The sequence below is a fragment of the Rhineura floridana genome, chromosome 6, assembly GCF_030035675.1.
Source record: "Rhineura floridana isolate rRhiFlo1 chromosome 6, rRhiFlo1.hap2, whole genome shotgun sequence".
Taxonomy (NCBI): Eukaryota; Metazoa; Chordata; class Lepidosauria; order Squamata; family Rhineuridae; genus Rhineura; species Rhineura floridana.
This window is the reverse complement of record NC_084485.1, coordinates 44000076-44016149: the sequence shown is the minus strand read 5'-3', so window position 1 is coordinate 44016149 and position 16074 is coordinate 44000076. Positions and strand designations below refer to the sequence as shown.

The 16074-nt window shown below is 42.9% G+C and overlaps 1 protein-coding gene across 3 annotated transcripts in view; it reads right to left on the bottom strand.

Annotated features, from left to right (window-relative positions):
• GGT7 (gamma-glutamyltransferase 7) overlaps nt 1-14610 on the bottom strand; it is a 69360-nt gene extending 54750 nt beyond the window's left edge. For 2 of the 3 annotated variants that reach the window (XM_061631606.1, XM_061631607.1), the window contains exon 1: nt 14332-14610. In XM_061631606.1, the coding sequence (XP_061487590.1) occupies nt 14332-14551 (220 nt within the window). In that variant the 5' untranslated portion in view covers nt 14552-14610. Of the gene's footprint in view, nt 1-5074; nt 5166-14331 lie in introns of those variants that run through there. The other variant, XM_061631609.1, reaches the window with a different exon arrangement.
• Nucleotides 14611-16074: the final 1464 nt, after the last annotated feature.

Sequence of the window (16074 nt, the reverse complement as noted above, 5' to 3'; positions counted from 1 at the left end):
TGTCATGAAAAAGAATATACATACAACATTATACAAAGAAATATGTCAGTGAAAACAGAGAATCCATCAATAAAACATTGTTAAATATCAATAAATAATAAAACAGCTGTGTGATTAATCTTAGGAGCCAGGAAAAGCCTGCTTAAATATATATAAGCTTTGGTGAAGGCTTAGGTGAGTGTTCATTACTGTGCTAATCCATGGATGAAACCATTGTTTAAAAGTGTATGTAAACAAACCTCAGGTTTCTGGAACTTCCAGAAGATGGGGAAGTAGTAATTGAGGGGAGGGGATAACATACAATGCAAATATATCCCAACAAGCATCGCCTACTAATGTGGACGGGAAACACTGAAACAGATTTAAACAGAAAGCGTTCATGTGTGGATGAAAGTGCACAGAAGTGCACATGGAAAAATTGAATCTGTGTGACCCATGTGGACATTAACAGAGCCTTAGGAACATAGCAAACTGCTATATACTGAAGAATTAGCTCACTGTTGTCTACACACTGACTGGAAGCAGCTCTTTAAGGGGTATTTTGCAGGCTGAACCTGAGACCTTTTGCATACAAATCATGTACTTTACCACTGAGCTAACAGCCCTTCCACAAATGGTTACCCCCTCTTTTTTAAAAGGAAAAAGGAAGGACTGGATATTTCACCTAGATACCAAGTATATGAAAATTGGAAATGGACTGCCTTCAAGTTGATCCCAATTTATGGCGGCCCTATGAATAGGGTTTTCATGGTAAGTGGTATTCAGAGGTGGTTTACCATTGCCTTCCTCTACCAACTATATAGTTCCATTTAATTGTTTATAACTCTTTTATGAATTGTATTTATACTCTCCTTGTAAGACAACATTGGTTCCCAGAGCAGGGTATATTTAAAATCCACAAAAAGGAAAGGTACAATATACAAGAAATACATAGGTGTTTATGGCAGGCTCTGATGTTGTAGTCTGAGGCTCTTCCCTCCAAAGGGAGGGCAGAAGGAGCTGGAAAAGAACTCCCAGGGTGGCTGATAGTAAAGATGCCAAGCCACAGAAGCAGCCCTTCTGGTGAGCTACAGAGTTCTCCATTCCCTGGCAGCTGATGACATTGTCTTTTCTCTTCAGAGGGGGGAGGCAGAAAGAGCTACAGATGAATATAAAGACAGCCACAAGAGCATTCCCTTTGATGATCAGCAGAGTTTTTTAGTCCTCGTCAGTTGATGATCACCTCCAGACTATCAGTATTTTGTGATTGCATACCAGAAATTTTGTTGTTGTTATATGGCTTCAAGTCGATTATGACTTATGGCAACCCTATGAATTAGTGACCTCCAATAGCGTCTGTGCTTTAAACCACCCTGTTCAGATCTTGTACGTTCAGGTCTGTGGCTTCCTTTATAGAATCAATCCATCTCTTGTTTGGCCTTCCTCTTTTGCATATTTAAGTGGATTAAAGCACTCTGGTGTCCTGGCTCAACAAATCCACTAAAAGACCCCATGCTTTTAAAATAAAAGTTATAGGAAAATGCATTAAAATGTGAGATAAACAATTAACAGGAAACATATAGTCTTTGTGCAAGTAAATCCAGATGAAATGAGGATGAATTTTCAGTGTTGTATAACCTGTCCCCCAACAAATCAGAATGAATGTTCAATAAAAACTGGACACCATATAACCTCTGCATAAGCTTTGTGCAAGCAAATCAGAATGAATGCTCAATAAACAGGTCTTCTGGAGGAGCCCATAGTCCAGCTCCCAGGCTTTTTCTCCTAGAGGGAGCAGGGCAGATGGAGGTACAGATGAACTCTGGGGCTCCTAATGATAAGGATACCAGCCCGCAGAAGTGGCCCATCAGTTGAATTTCTGGTCTTTCCATTTGTGACAGAACCAGAAATGTAGGTGCTGCTGTGGAATCAACCCCCTGGTTTCTGGAGTTCAGGCTGTGAATGCCTTTCCCAAAATGGCATCACCCATACATGACAGGGAGGATTCAGCTGGTTTGCAGAACTCCAAAGTTTGCAGAAGTACAAAAACCCTGAGGGGGACAGACCCTAAAAAACTGAGCATGTTCAGTCAGAGAAGACTTAGCATTTGGGGGATACGAAATTCTGACTGACTGTTGGGCAGGGCAAAAAACTAGGAGAGAGAGAGGAAGAAGGGATGGAATCGGCATTTTTTAAGGGATTGTCTCTGGGTGTCCATTTTTTCACTCAAGTGGCCTTGCTCGTGGAAACCTCTCTGTCATGTACAAGCCTTAACATTTGGATTGAGGTGAAAGTGGTTCAGACAACAACAAAATCCAAAGCCAATAAAAAAAAAAAACAGGGAGTGAATACAGCCTGGTAAATGAATTTAAACAAGTCACTAGCCTAGCAAAACTCTTGCTAGCCTGTCCACCCACCAGTAAATATCTATGAATGTAAGAATGTTCATTTCACTGAATGGCATAGGAACTGCTGCTTATGATCCACACCTTGCTGTAGCAGAATTCTTATTAAAAAAAGAACAAAGACAGATCACCAAACATCTCTGTTTAGGAAGAGAGATTTTGTTAACAAGTTTTTCAGAAAGACGTATTTTGTAAGTACCCTAAGATTTATTTATTTATTTTATTTATTTATTATTTTATTTATATTGATTTATATTTGATTTATATCCCACCCTTGCTCCCAGCAGGAGTCCATCACATTATTGTGTAATGTGCCCCATGTTCTACTGTTTCTATTCAATTTCACTAAAAAGTCATACCTCTAGTCAGTGTTTCAGTGGCTTAGAATCTGAATTTGTGTTCTTGGTTCATTGATTAATGTTTTGGTGTCCAAAAGCTAGGACCGGGTGTCCAGTTGGACACACAACTATTACTTAAAAATTGCCTTGGATGGAATGGTGTATCTTGGAATCCTGATCAGCAACACTAAACACTGCAACCATTTGTTACAGGTCCCATTTGCAGTCGGATATGATCCTAAACACATGAGAACAAATCCCTAGGAAAAATGAAGCTCCCCTTCCTACACTTTCATTTTTCCTTAATACAGGCTACCAAACAAGAAGGTCTCTCAGCCTTTGCAGCTATTGTGTATTAATTTGTAGATAAGTAGACAGTAGGTGTAGAGAACCTTTGACCCTCCAGAAGTTGCTGAACTACATCTCCCATTGTCCCTGGCAATTAGCCCTGCTTGCTGAGGCTGATAGGAGTTGTAGTTCAGCAACATCTGAAGGGTCACAGGTTCTCCACTTCTGCCCTAAAGGATCAAGTTTGCAGCTTGGAAGTGCTGATTGTTCCAAGCCTTGTCTTTGGAGGACCAAGTCCATGTGGTACACAGTGCCTTCTACAGTTATGGCTGATGGAGCCCGTTGTGACCTCTCCTGAACAAAGATAATCTGGCCACAGTTACTCATGCTGTGGTACACTCCAGTCTCGATTACTGCAATATGTTTATATGGGGCTGCCACTGAAGGCATCTCAGAAACTTCAGTTTGTATAGTTGGTTTTGTCTGTATTTTTTGATAAATATTTTATACTATTTTATGCAAACTGCTTAAAGTTCTTTTTTAAATTAAATGGTCTGTAATTTTTGTTAAACAAACAACAAACACAGATGTTAGTCTGCCCACTCGGGGCAGACCAAGGGATCATACAACGCCAGTACTGAAGCAGTTTCATGGTCTTCTGATCCAATTCCAGACAGAGTTTAAAGTACTGTGGTTATCTTTAAAATCTTTTAGAATTTGAGTACTTGGAGGAACCTGTGTTTCTGGGCACCACAGTTTAAGAAGGATATCAGTGAATTTAAACTTGTCAAGAGGTGGGCAACAAAGATTGTGAGGGGCCAGTTTTTATGTGGAAGGAGCTGAGAATGTTTAGCTTCAACACCTTGGACAGCTCCTTGAAAGTTCAGATTAAAAACCAGAATGGATTCAACTGCCCCACTGACATGGAACCACCAGCCACCACTGGTTTAGCCTGAAGAGTTTAACAAGAGGCCATCACATAGATGATGGGGCAAATTTGTTTTCTGTTTTTCCAGGGGGCAGGACTGAAACTAATGTCTTAAAATTTCAAGAAAGGAATTTCATCTCAACAGTAGGAAGAACTTCCTGATGGTAGGAGCTGATTGACAGTGGACTTCCTTGAAGGTGTGGACTCTCGTTTGTTAGAGGCTTTTACATAAAGGATGGCTACCTATCAGGGGTGTTGTAGTCGTGGATTTCCTGCATCAGCAGGAGGTTGAACTAGATGATGTTTGAGGACCCTTCCAACTCTGTGATTCTATTGTTATTGTTTCTTTCCACATATACCTGTCCATTCACTAAGGTCATCATTGGAGACCTTTCTCTGGATGTCCTTGCTTTCTGAAGTTATTCAGGTGCTTTCTGAAGTTCTTCGGGTAAACAGGGTCTTTTTGCTGTGATGCCCTGATGGTAGAACACTCTCTCCAGGGAGGCTTGCTTGGCATTCATGTTATGACTTTTTGGCATCACAGAGAACATAGGAAGCTGCTTTCTGCTGAGTCAGACCACTAGTCCATCTAGCTCAGTAGTTTCTGTACTGACTGGTAGTAGCTCTCCAAGGTTTTAGACAAGGGACATTTCCAGCCTTACCTGGAGATCCCAGGAATTGAATGTGGCACCTTCTGCAGGCAAGGCAGATACCCTTACCACTGAACTACAGTCCTTCCCCATGAAAAGATCCTTTTATTTTCCCAAGCTATTAAAATCATTCAGGGGGTTTTAATAGCTCCCTAACACTGTTGTTCTCATTCTGACATTGCTGCTGGTTTTGTTGGATAATTGTTGCATTCTTAAATTTGGAATTATTTTTTATTGCCACTCTGGAATTATTTTTTATGAACCCTTCCTGTGCAAGAACTGTACCCATTGTGAGCTGGTTTGTGCCCATAATGCAGGTGTAGGGAACCTTTAGCCCTCCAGATGTAGCTGAACTGCAACTCTCATAATCCCTGGCCATTGGCCATGCTTGCTGGGGCAGATGGGAGTTGTAATTCAGCAACATCTGGAGGGCCAAAGGTTCCCCACCCCTGCCCTAATGCATGCATAAAACAAATATATATTTACCACTATGTGCAGAATGTCAACTCACACACACGAGGGAGCTGGAATTGTCCACAGTTCCTCCTTGTAGTACGTGCATGTCGTGGTAAACACATTTGCCACCACATAATGTGTCAAGTACCTCTGAGAAATGCAAAAGTGAACATTTGGTGAGAATCAACTACATAGCTTAGTGATAGAGAACTACCACTTGCATACAGAAGATCCCCTAGCAGGAACAGATGATGTGGTGGGGTGGTGACCCTCACCTGATCTCTTGACAGCTGAGCTGGTGCTGCTTACCAAGAGGGAGAGGGATGAAGCAGCGGCAGTGGGTGCTGGTGCACTGCAAACACACCAGGGAAGCCAATCCAACACTCCTGACAGTGCGTCTGCACCACTCTGACCTCCCTGCCCCCTTCCCCTTTCCTTCCTGGTAATCAGCAGTGGCTCAGCTGTTGGGAGGTCAGGCAAGTACCACACCTCCACAATGCCATCTGTTACTGGTCCCCAGTTTAATCTCTGCCAACCCCCGTTAAAAGGTTCAAACAACAGGCAATGAGAAATGGCCTGGAGAGCCCCTGGCAGTTGGAGAGCCAATGTTGGGCTAGATGAACAAATAGTCCGATCTGGTATAAAGCAGCTTGCTATAGGAAACAAAGGAAGCAGCCTTATACAGAGTCAGACCCTCGAAATTCAGTATTCTGTACACCAGGGGTGGGGGGCCAGTTTTCGTGGATGGTTGGAGCGGGGTGCCTACCTGTCAATTGCTTCATGTCTTTACATCAGGTGAATCTGAACTTGGCTGAAACAGATTGCATTTGGTGCTGTATAAATCTGGTGCCAAATGCAAGACATGCTTCCAAAGGAAGAATGGGGAGCCTTGGAATGCACTTCCAATCGGTCCTTTGGAAGGGCGACTTATGTTTGGCATTGCTTAATCTTGGCAAGCCAAACTGGTGCTTAATTTAAATGATGCCAAATGCAAGTCATGCTTGCAAAGGAACAACTGTGGGCCCACTCTAAGGCTCCCAATTGTTCCTTTGCAGCCACAGATTTACCTGTCCCATTCAGGTGGGAGGTCCATGTGGCCTGGGCAAAATGACCCCACAGGCCAAACAGGGTCTAGCAGTTGTTGTAACCCGCCCTGGGATGTCCGGGTGAAGGGCGAGCAATAAATGCTAATGCTAATAATAATAATGCCCAGGGGCTATAGGTTCCCTACCCACGATCTACATTGCGTGGCAGCAGCTCTCCAGAATTTGAGACGAGTTATCTCCTATCTGGAGTTGCAGGGGACTGAACCTAGGACCTTTTGCAATCAAAGCAGATACTCCTCCACTGAGCTACAGCCCTCCACAATATGATTCATATTCCACCAATTACGTAGCTGCTGAGCAGTCACAAAGAATGCCTCCCTGCATGTCCTCATAATAAGCTCATCATGTATGGATGGTGTTTCTCCATTTCTTTCAGAAGATCGTGATGACACATTGCACAAAGTTTACTTTGGAAAGTCCTTTTTGGAACAGACGGCACAAACAGTTTGGAGGGAAGAATCAGATTTTCCCACTAGCATGTGGACAGCCTTTAACACAGCTTACAAGTTTTTGATACATAGCACACATGAAACACATTTGGAATAACCACGTGGTATGGAAAACAAAAGCCAACTTTGCATGGAAGTATCCTCACCTTACACTGTTATCTAGCAGCAAAGAGTTTGGAAAGTTTGCCATTTGTGAGGAAGGCATCTGTGCTTCACATAATGGGAATTTGGGGACACAGAGTGTGCCTGTGCACCTGCTTCCATGCTTTCAGTTTGGCATTTCACCAGAAGCATGGGAAAACACCCATGGGAAAAGCCAAATACTATTTATTCTAGAATGCTAACACCAATAAAGTCATCTGGGGATAAGAAGACAAGACTGATGTCTTCTAAATTCCTAGTTTGAACCTCGTAAGTCCTGACACTTTGTATGTTCATGCAAAAGACAGTAAACTTATGCAATTCATTGACTCAGAATGTTATTATGTTACGTTATGTCATGTTACAGTTTATTCATATACTGCTTCTTGGCCTAAAGTCCACCAAAGTGGTGATCAGCATTTTAATACAAAAGAAATATACAATAAAAGTACAGTAAATACAATAAACCAATCAAAACAATTTAAAATAACAGAATCACAAAACACCCATCAATCACTCTGGGTATATGTGTGTGGAACTGCATTCATGCTCTCATCACAGACACAGCTTGCCAGCATTCCACATGTCACTTGGAAGCCAGATTATCTCACGTCTCCACCCCCACTACTCTAATCTCACACCTAGGTGCAAACCCATCCACAACCAATCACCCCAAAGGAGTCTCCTTCTTGTCACACCCTGAAGGAGAGACCCAAAGGAATTACCTCCCGTTTGGTGTTTCTCCTTTGGGACCATCCCACCAGGGCTGGCGCAAGTGGTGATCCATCCTCAATGTCAGCCTCAAAATAAATGCCCCCACCCTGCCTGAAACCAGCTACAGATGTAGCAATATTCTTGTTCTTCATTGGCTGGGCTAGCTGTTCTCCAAATACAGGAAAAAAGGGCTGGGGAGGCTGAAGTTTGTATCCACCTCTTACCCAGCAGTAGCCCTGCTACTGCTACCTGCCTCCTGCTATTGTGATGGCCCTAGCTGAGATGGCTTTTATAAAGGGCCTAGACAAGCTTATGTGGAAAAGATATATCAATAGCTATTAGCAACAGAAGCTAAAAATGGGAGTTCCATGTTCAGAGGCAATATAAATGTTTAGATCTGGAAGCTGGCTGGGCTCATTGCATCATTCAAACTTGTCATAGTCTCTGTGTTAGCCATGTGGACATGGATCAGTGATGGCTGAAGAAGGCCACAATGCATATGGATTGGAGAAATAAAAGATGAACTGTATTACGAGCACATCTGATCTCTTAATAACTTCTTGCCCAGAAGTAGCCATGCGTAGTCCATTCCATCCTGACACCCACTTATTTTCCTTTAAAACCTCCAAAACATAGGTTGAGATACATAGCATCCCTGTGAAGATTTTTTTAAAAAAAATCGAGCAATGTAAATTTATCTAACACCTGGCTGCACCAAAGCCAGTAATCCCACTGTTTTATAGAAGACGTTGTTGTTAAACAATAGGGGTCTGGAAGACAGTGAAATGAATGTTGCATGTAAATGTATTTTAATGTAATGATTCTTTACAACTGAAAAACGGCAATTTATTTTTACCCTGTTCTCCTGACAGCACCTGCTTGATGCCACAACTATAATCACAACAAAGAGCAGAATCTGGCCAGAGTTAAGCACTTTTACATCCCTTTGATTTAAATTAAGCACATGGTTTACTTTTTCCCACTGAAATCAAGGGGGCCCTAAAACTCCTTAGCTTTGGCTGGGTCATTCTACTGTAGATAATATTACAGAGTTGAATGACACATTAAAACAGCTCCACATTGTAATGCAAATAGACAATAATTATGATACAATGCTCTTATTTCAAGCAGCAGTTTGAATACAGGCAGATCTGCAAGAAGCTCGGCCATGAAGCTCACTGGATGACTTTGGGCCTGTCAGTCTTTCAACCTAACCTATTTCACAGGGTTGTTGTGAGGATAAAATCAGGAGGGGGAGAACCATGTTTGTACACCACCTTGGGCTTCTTGGAGGAAAGGTGGGATATAAATGTAATAATAATAATAATCTGATATGTGTGTATATTATATTTCACTTGATCTTTAAACTGATTGATGTTGTTTGTGTGACATAATTTACTGCTGGGAAATCCAGCAAGCTAAACTATGTTAGGTGAATTGTGGAGTGCTTTCCTAGTTCATGAATAGGTCTAATCAAATTATGTCTCTTCCCCCATGCTGTGAAAATTGATCTACTCCCTAACATGCAGAAGCAGATGGAGGGATGGGGTGGTGTCACTCACCTGACCTCCAGTCAGTTGTGTCGCTACTGCTTACTGGGGCAAAGCAGATGTGGTGCAAACGTACCAGCAGGAGCACTGGACTGGCTCCGCTGGTGCATTTGCACCACACTGAGCTCACAGGTGCCTCTCCCTTCTGCCTCCCAGTAAACAGCAGCAACACAACCAACCAGAGGTCAGATGAGTGCCACCACCCCACCACACCATTTGCTATTGCTAACATGTAGTCACTTTTCCTGAGATTGCAATCCTACACACACTTACCTGGGAATAAGTGCCACTGAACTCAATGGAACTCATTTTTGAGTAGACATTCACAGAGCTACACCATTAGTATGTTATGCTGCTTTGTCCATGACATCCAGTGCTGGTAGCCCGAAGACATATCCCCAAAGTTCCTGGTGGGCCCTAACCTACAAATTAGTAATATACATTCAATTTCCCCAAATTTCGAGTTATCACCCAATTGAGGGGTGTGAATGAGCTTCTCCCACCAAACAGGTAGCCAGGGTGCTGTCAGCTGACAGTGCTGATCATGTGTTCCTCTCCCCGTCCACTGAGCCAGGGAGAAGAATGGCATCCCACATTTCCAATCAGTACAGTATAGGAAACTCAGCCCTACCCCATATGATGAGCACCAGTGCTGACAAGCAATGGGAGCAACCCTCTGTTTCCCCATCAGTAACCTATACTCATTTGCTTCTTTCAAAATAGTTATCAAGCAGGAGACATTATGGCATAAGTGAAAATCACCCAATTTTAACTTATTTATTTAACATAACTATTTTTCTTTATTTAAGTAAATATTGTTTTAACAGGAATGTATGGCATCTATGATTAGACTAATCTTTCTATGTATCCTTGGGAAAAAATAATTTCAGATAGCATTTCATTCATAACAGAAGATTACTATACTGGACACATTCTCCCACCCCCCGCACCTCCCCAATATAAAATGTTTGGGGAGTGGGATGAAAGTCTGTATTTGTTTCCTTTCAAATCCCAGATACTGTTTTTTGATATCCCAATGCATGGCAATCAACTGTTGGTGATGCAAAACAGTATCACCATGTTGTTAGTGAAACAGATAGTGTAGACATTATCATAAGATCATACAAAAGAACATAGGAACTGCATCCTGTTGCACACTATCACTTCACAGTCAATATTTAGAAGCATGTTGTCATCAATATGTAATAATAAGGAAAGAGATCCAGTAGAGGCTCACACACAAACCATGATAAAAGGTGCATTAGGTGCTTCCTGTTTTGAGGCTATCGTTGCCAGGAAAGTTAATGTCTGGCAGCATCTTTAAAAAAGGATTGGGGACAGCAAAAATGAGGACTAGGTCCCAATAGCAAAACAACATGAATCCTCAAGAAATACAACTTTGTGTATTACAAATGATTGCAAATTACAATGATTACTGGGATAAATTATGTGAAGTGATTTGAACATTTGAAATACACCATATAAACAAAAAGTATTATTATGATGAATAACTAATGTACTGAAATGCAAATATTTTATGAGAATACATCTTTTTTAATATATATGCAGAGGGGACAAAACTAGTCCACATATTTTTTTTAGCGTTGTTTTTTTTTTTGCATCTGTTATATTTTCATGTGAACTAGTAGTTTTGACAGTTAGGGAGAACCCATCATATATATGTTGCATGCTGAGCATGCAGATTTCTAAAGATACTGGCACGGTCAGGCACTTCATATCTGAATAGACAATTAATCAAAATTTAAATAATGAATATTTCAGAATTCCAACCAACTGATACATAAGCATCTGAAAAGTGATATAGATAAATGTATTGGCATATAAGCATGGGGAGGGGGTGGGTGCCAAAATGAAAAAAATATTTAAGATTTTCAAATTTCAAAAGCTTGGGGTACAATTAATAATAATAATAATAATAATAATAATAATAATAATAATAATAATAATAATAATAATAATAAATTTAATTTCTTCGTCGCCTATCTGGCCAATGGCCACTCTAGGCGACTTACAAAATTATTAAAATACAATTAATAAAATACAGTAATACAATAAAAACAATAGATCTACAACAACAATATTAAAACTGGGTAGGAGGCATTACAATTATATCGATTAACCCTCCCCTGATACCCCGAAGGCCTGCTGAAAAAGCCAGGTCTTTAAGGCTTTCCGAAATACATTTAGGGAAGAGGCATGCCGGAGATCTTGTGGGAGGGAGTTCCCAAGAGTGGGGGCCGCCACTGAGAATGCCCTCTCTCTTGTACCCGCCAATCTGGCTGTTTTTGTTGGCGGGATTGAGAGAAGGAAGAGGAACATTGCGCTGCCAGGGAGGGAGAGCCCCTTGTCATCTGCTGCTGCTGTGCTGCTTCCCCTGGCTGTCACCACCACCACCCTTCCTGCTGGACTGCTGCTATTAACAGCTGCCACGCCCTGCAGGACCAGGTCCCAGGTACTCAGCCAGCTGTGGCTAACCTTTTCCACCTGTCCCTCCTTGGAGGGATATATAGCCTGGCTGGCTGAGAGGCCTGGGAGACCTTCTGCCAGCAGGAAGAGGAACATTGAGCTGCCAAGGAGGGAGAGCCCCTTGTCATCTGCTGCTGCTGTGCTGTTTCCCCTGGCGGTCACCACCACCACCCTTCCTGCTGGACTGCTGCTATTGTATTTTATTGTATTTTAATGCTATTTAATTACTTGTTCTGTTGAGTTTGCTATTTATTTATATGTTTTTGTATTTTATGCTGTTTTACTCTTATGTACACCGCCCAGAGAGCCTTTTGGCTTTGGGCGGTATAGAAATTAAATAAAATAAATAAATTAAATAAATATAAATGCTGTTTCAGTTAAAAGATGGGACCAAATGGAAGTGAAAAATATGAAAAGACAAGAGGTGGTGGTATTTTCAGAATGGGACAATGAAATAAAAGTGAAGTACTTCCTTTAGATATCAGGTTCAGTGTCCTGAATCTTCCAAGAAACTTCATATGTCATAAAGCAGCAGACGCCTCACACTTCTTTTTCCTTTGCTTCTATTTTAAAGTGGAGATCAATAATTTTACCTAGTAATGTGAGACCTTTACGCTCCAGAAGAATCTTAAGACTCACAGGTCTCATACAGGGAAAGATTTATGTCACTTTCCACATTATAGTATAGGTGGTAAAAGAAAAGTGCAGAATTCACGCTTATGCTTTTACTACTTCATTGTTACACATGAAGCAATACTGAGAAAAGAATAGGCAGTGGGGGGGCATCAAAAAGCCTAAGATATTGGTATCTGTACCAGAATCAATTAATTCTGCTGACGTATAAATCAGCATGTTTTAGGCGGTATGCTTTTACAGACTCAAATGCTGAGGTGGCATGTTTGCAGAGATTCAAATCAATTATGTTGACTTTGTCATTGATTTTGAATGTTGAATTAGTCTTCTGAACCTTCTAGCATGTGTCCCAACTGAAGATTCAACAGACTCCAATAATGGGATCAATTACAGGAAGCCAGATTTCGACTGAACATCAGGAAAAACTTCCTAACTGTTAGAGCAGTATGAGAGTGGAACCAATTACCTAGGGATGTGGTGTGGCTCTCCAACACTGGAGGCATTCAAGAGGCAGCTGGACAGTTACCTGTCAGCTATGCTTTAAGTTGGATTCCTGAAATGAGCAGGAGGTTGGACTCGATGGCCATACAGGCCATTTTCAACTCTACTTTTCTATAATTCTATGAATGTGGCAAGTCCAGAAGTTCATTGAGATAAGATGTAACAAACTGCAAATCTGATACTTGCCAGATCGTTCAAAAATCTAGTTACAAAAATAGCTGAAAGTGCTAAGTATGGATCTTCTCTGCTTTCCACTGCGGTTTATCACAAGCATCTAGCATTCACAGGCAGACTACGTCTGTAACATGGAGGTTCTATTTAGCTCCTCTGACCTGCTATCTATGAGTGTGTTTCAATCTTTCTAGAAAGCAATCGGAGCAGATGGTAGCGATCTTCATTGCATTCACTTTATCAACCCTAAATCTTCGGCCAATCAGTTTCACTGGGTGACTCAGAGAGCTACAATTACAAGACAGGGACAAAGGACAGCATCGTGTTTTAAGTCTTGACCGTTATAGACACAGCAACTGGAAACTGGACTTTGCATGTTGTCCCTGTACAATTGCATTGTAATAAGCGGTGGAAACTGCATTTAGAAAGTTGGATAGGTCTTGGCTACCTCTGCCAAATTTCATCTGGCTTTTGTAGTGTGGACCTGCAAGGAGTCTTAAGTCTTGCCAATAGCTAGTAAAGCAATACAGAACTCTGCCCTTGCGATACACAAAGAGAAAAAGGGAGGAACCACTCTTTCTCTCCTATTTCCCCTCTCCCCTGTTTTCAGGCACTACAAAACAAAAGGATGTCACAAAAGATCTCTACATTCTGTTGGGTGCAAGTGACTAGGCTCAGCAATTAACTTGACAGCATTCTCAAAATCAACATTTTGGGACAGCTCATCCAGCCAACCCCAAAGGAGGTGGGACAGAGATAAAATCAGGAGTTGCAGAAAGCCTTCTTAAGCAACATTAGGAATTTTCAAAAGAAGTGGGAGAACTGGGAAGATAATGAGGATGGGGGAGGCTGTTTCAGCATCAAAGGGCATTCTTTGGAGCAGCAAAGCAACAAGCATAGTGTAGGCTGAAAGATCTGGAAGGCAGGAGGGCAAGACTTACTTTACTGGCCAAAAGAAGAAAATAGCACAAGGGAGCCGAAAAGGGAGAGGGAATGAGATGGGAGAGAGATGAGAATGGTGGAAACTAGTAATGAAGGGAGAAGGGAAAAGGCAGGAATGTGCAAGGAGGCAGCAGCAAAATGACAAAGGAGCAGAGGACCGATGCCTGCACAGTACTGTCCTTTGCTATGGATGGGTGGGGAGAACAGGCTACGGAGGAAAATATGGCTGCAGGGAAGTGGGATCCTGATCCCTGGCACTGCTCTTTGGGATGTTCAGAGGAGGGCAGCTGTACTGTGGCAAAGGATAGATGCTGCACCACGGAAAGGGGACTGGGCTGATGCCAAATGCTTCGGGGCGGGAGGAGCAGGAGGAGGACGGGATGACGCAGGAGGGGGGCATCCTGAGAGCAAGGAGAGGTGCGGGAAGCGGGGCTTGGGGCAGTACGATCCTTGTTTCCGCGCGGACTTCTGAGCAAAGGGGCTGGAGGCAACAGGGGAGGAGGAGGAGGATGGAAGGATGAAGACCGAAGCCATGGTTGGTCGGATGGAGGATGCAGGAGGGACCAGGCAAGCGGGATGGCTTCCGCTCTCACCGGCATCCTGCTCTCCCAGGAACGCATCTTCCTCCTTCCTGGAGCGCAGGCAGCTCTCGGCGGCGCTGCCGCTGCCGGGCTCCTCCTCGGGCAAGCGGGGGAAGCTGGTGATGCTCATGTAGTCCACGGGCGAGTAGGCGCCCAGGCTGCTCTGCTGGCTCGCCTCCTTCTCGGCAGCAGCGGCTGCGGCGGATGCTGACGGGGCTGCCGTCGCCGCCATCCTGCTCGCGCCTCCCCGGCCAGCCAGGCACCCGCAGGAGCAGCAGCCTCAGAGCCACGGATGCTGCTCCGGAAGTGACTGAAGAGGAGCCAAGCGGGCGAGGAGAGAGAGCCCAAGCAGGAGCCTGGAGAGGAAGGGGCGGGGATGGCCAGAGCGGCTGCGGGTGGGGCCGAGAGGGAGCCGCGGAGGAGGGCCTTCCGGACCAGGGGCCTCCCTCTGTCCACGTAGGTCATCACCCCGATCACGTTCACCCCATACATTGATTTCACTATTATTCCCCTTTAAACAGTTGTGGCTTCTCCCAAAGAATCCTGGGAAGTGGAGTTTGTGGAAGGGTGCTGAGAGTTCAGGAGACCCCTATTCCCCCTCATAGAGCGACAGGTGTCAGAGTTCTCTGGGAAGAGGGACTGACTGTTGAACCAATAGGGGAATTGTAGCTCTGTGAGGTAGATTGTAGCATTAGCGCTATAATAGTCCATGCCCCTGGCCATCACCAATAACACACTATCGAAGCCCCATGGATCAGATGGGCTGAAGTGTTTCAAGAGAAGCTTTTTAGAGAAAGGGTGGTCTGCACAAGTAGCAGATCATGTTATAACTGCTCCTGGATTGTAAACTGCAGTTCATAGTGAGGAAGTAATCACATTCCCTGTTTTTTAGGTGGTGATGGAATCCCTGTGTATTGAGGCACATATGCACGCATACATGAACATGCGTGCATATACAACTGACACGTCAGAAAGATGAGTAGGGTTGTACCTTTATCCCTTATTTTTATGCAGTGGGGAGGGTGTGGGGGGAGGGGGTTCTTGATGTTTTTGCAGACCTTGCAACTAAGGGTGGGTGTCTGCTACAGCAATGGAGAGTGACTGGCAGTTTCTATGTGAAATTCCGCTTGTAACTACTTTGCTATAGAAAAAGATTAATTTTAAATCACCATATTATAACAAAAAGCCACATAATATAAAGAAAATAATATAAAGAATGATTAGGGAACACAGAAAAGGGAAAAGTCAGCCACTCTCCATCAAACACAGAAGGATGCAGGCTCTATAGCATGCGAGATCAGAAACCTCATTTTCCAAGATCACATAGTGGAGAGCATTAAAGAAAAGGACTGCACGCCCTTTGTTTGGAACAGAATTCTCATTAAGGGTAGTCACCCACAATCAGGTGAACGTGACCCTTTGCCAGTTAACTGATTTTCATTCCCAAGCTTCTAGGATATTTTAATCCTCTGGGTATATTTTCTTAAAAATATATTTTAATGTAAAGCAAACATATAAACAAAAGGATATATGAATTCTCTATAATCTTAACTAAAATCTTCATTTTTACCATGGGAAATCTAACCCCTTCCCCGGAAAATTGCTTTCCCCTACTAAGCATGCATGCTCGCTCATTAACAATGCATCATCAGTCATAAGTTAAATATATACTCAGGCCTACCTGCTATGAACTGAAAGCTGAATTTGCTTTTTCTTATAATCCCAAGGCCTGTGGCCTTTTGCTTAATTTTATTA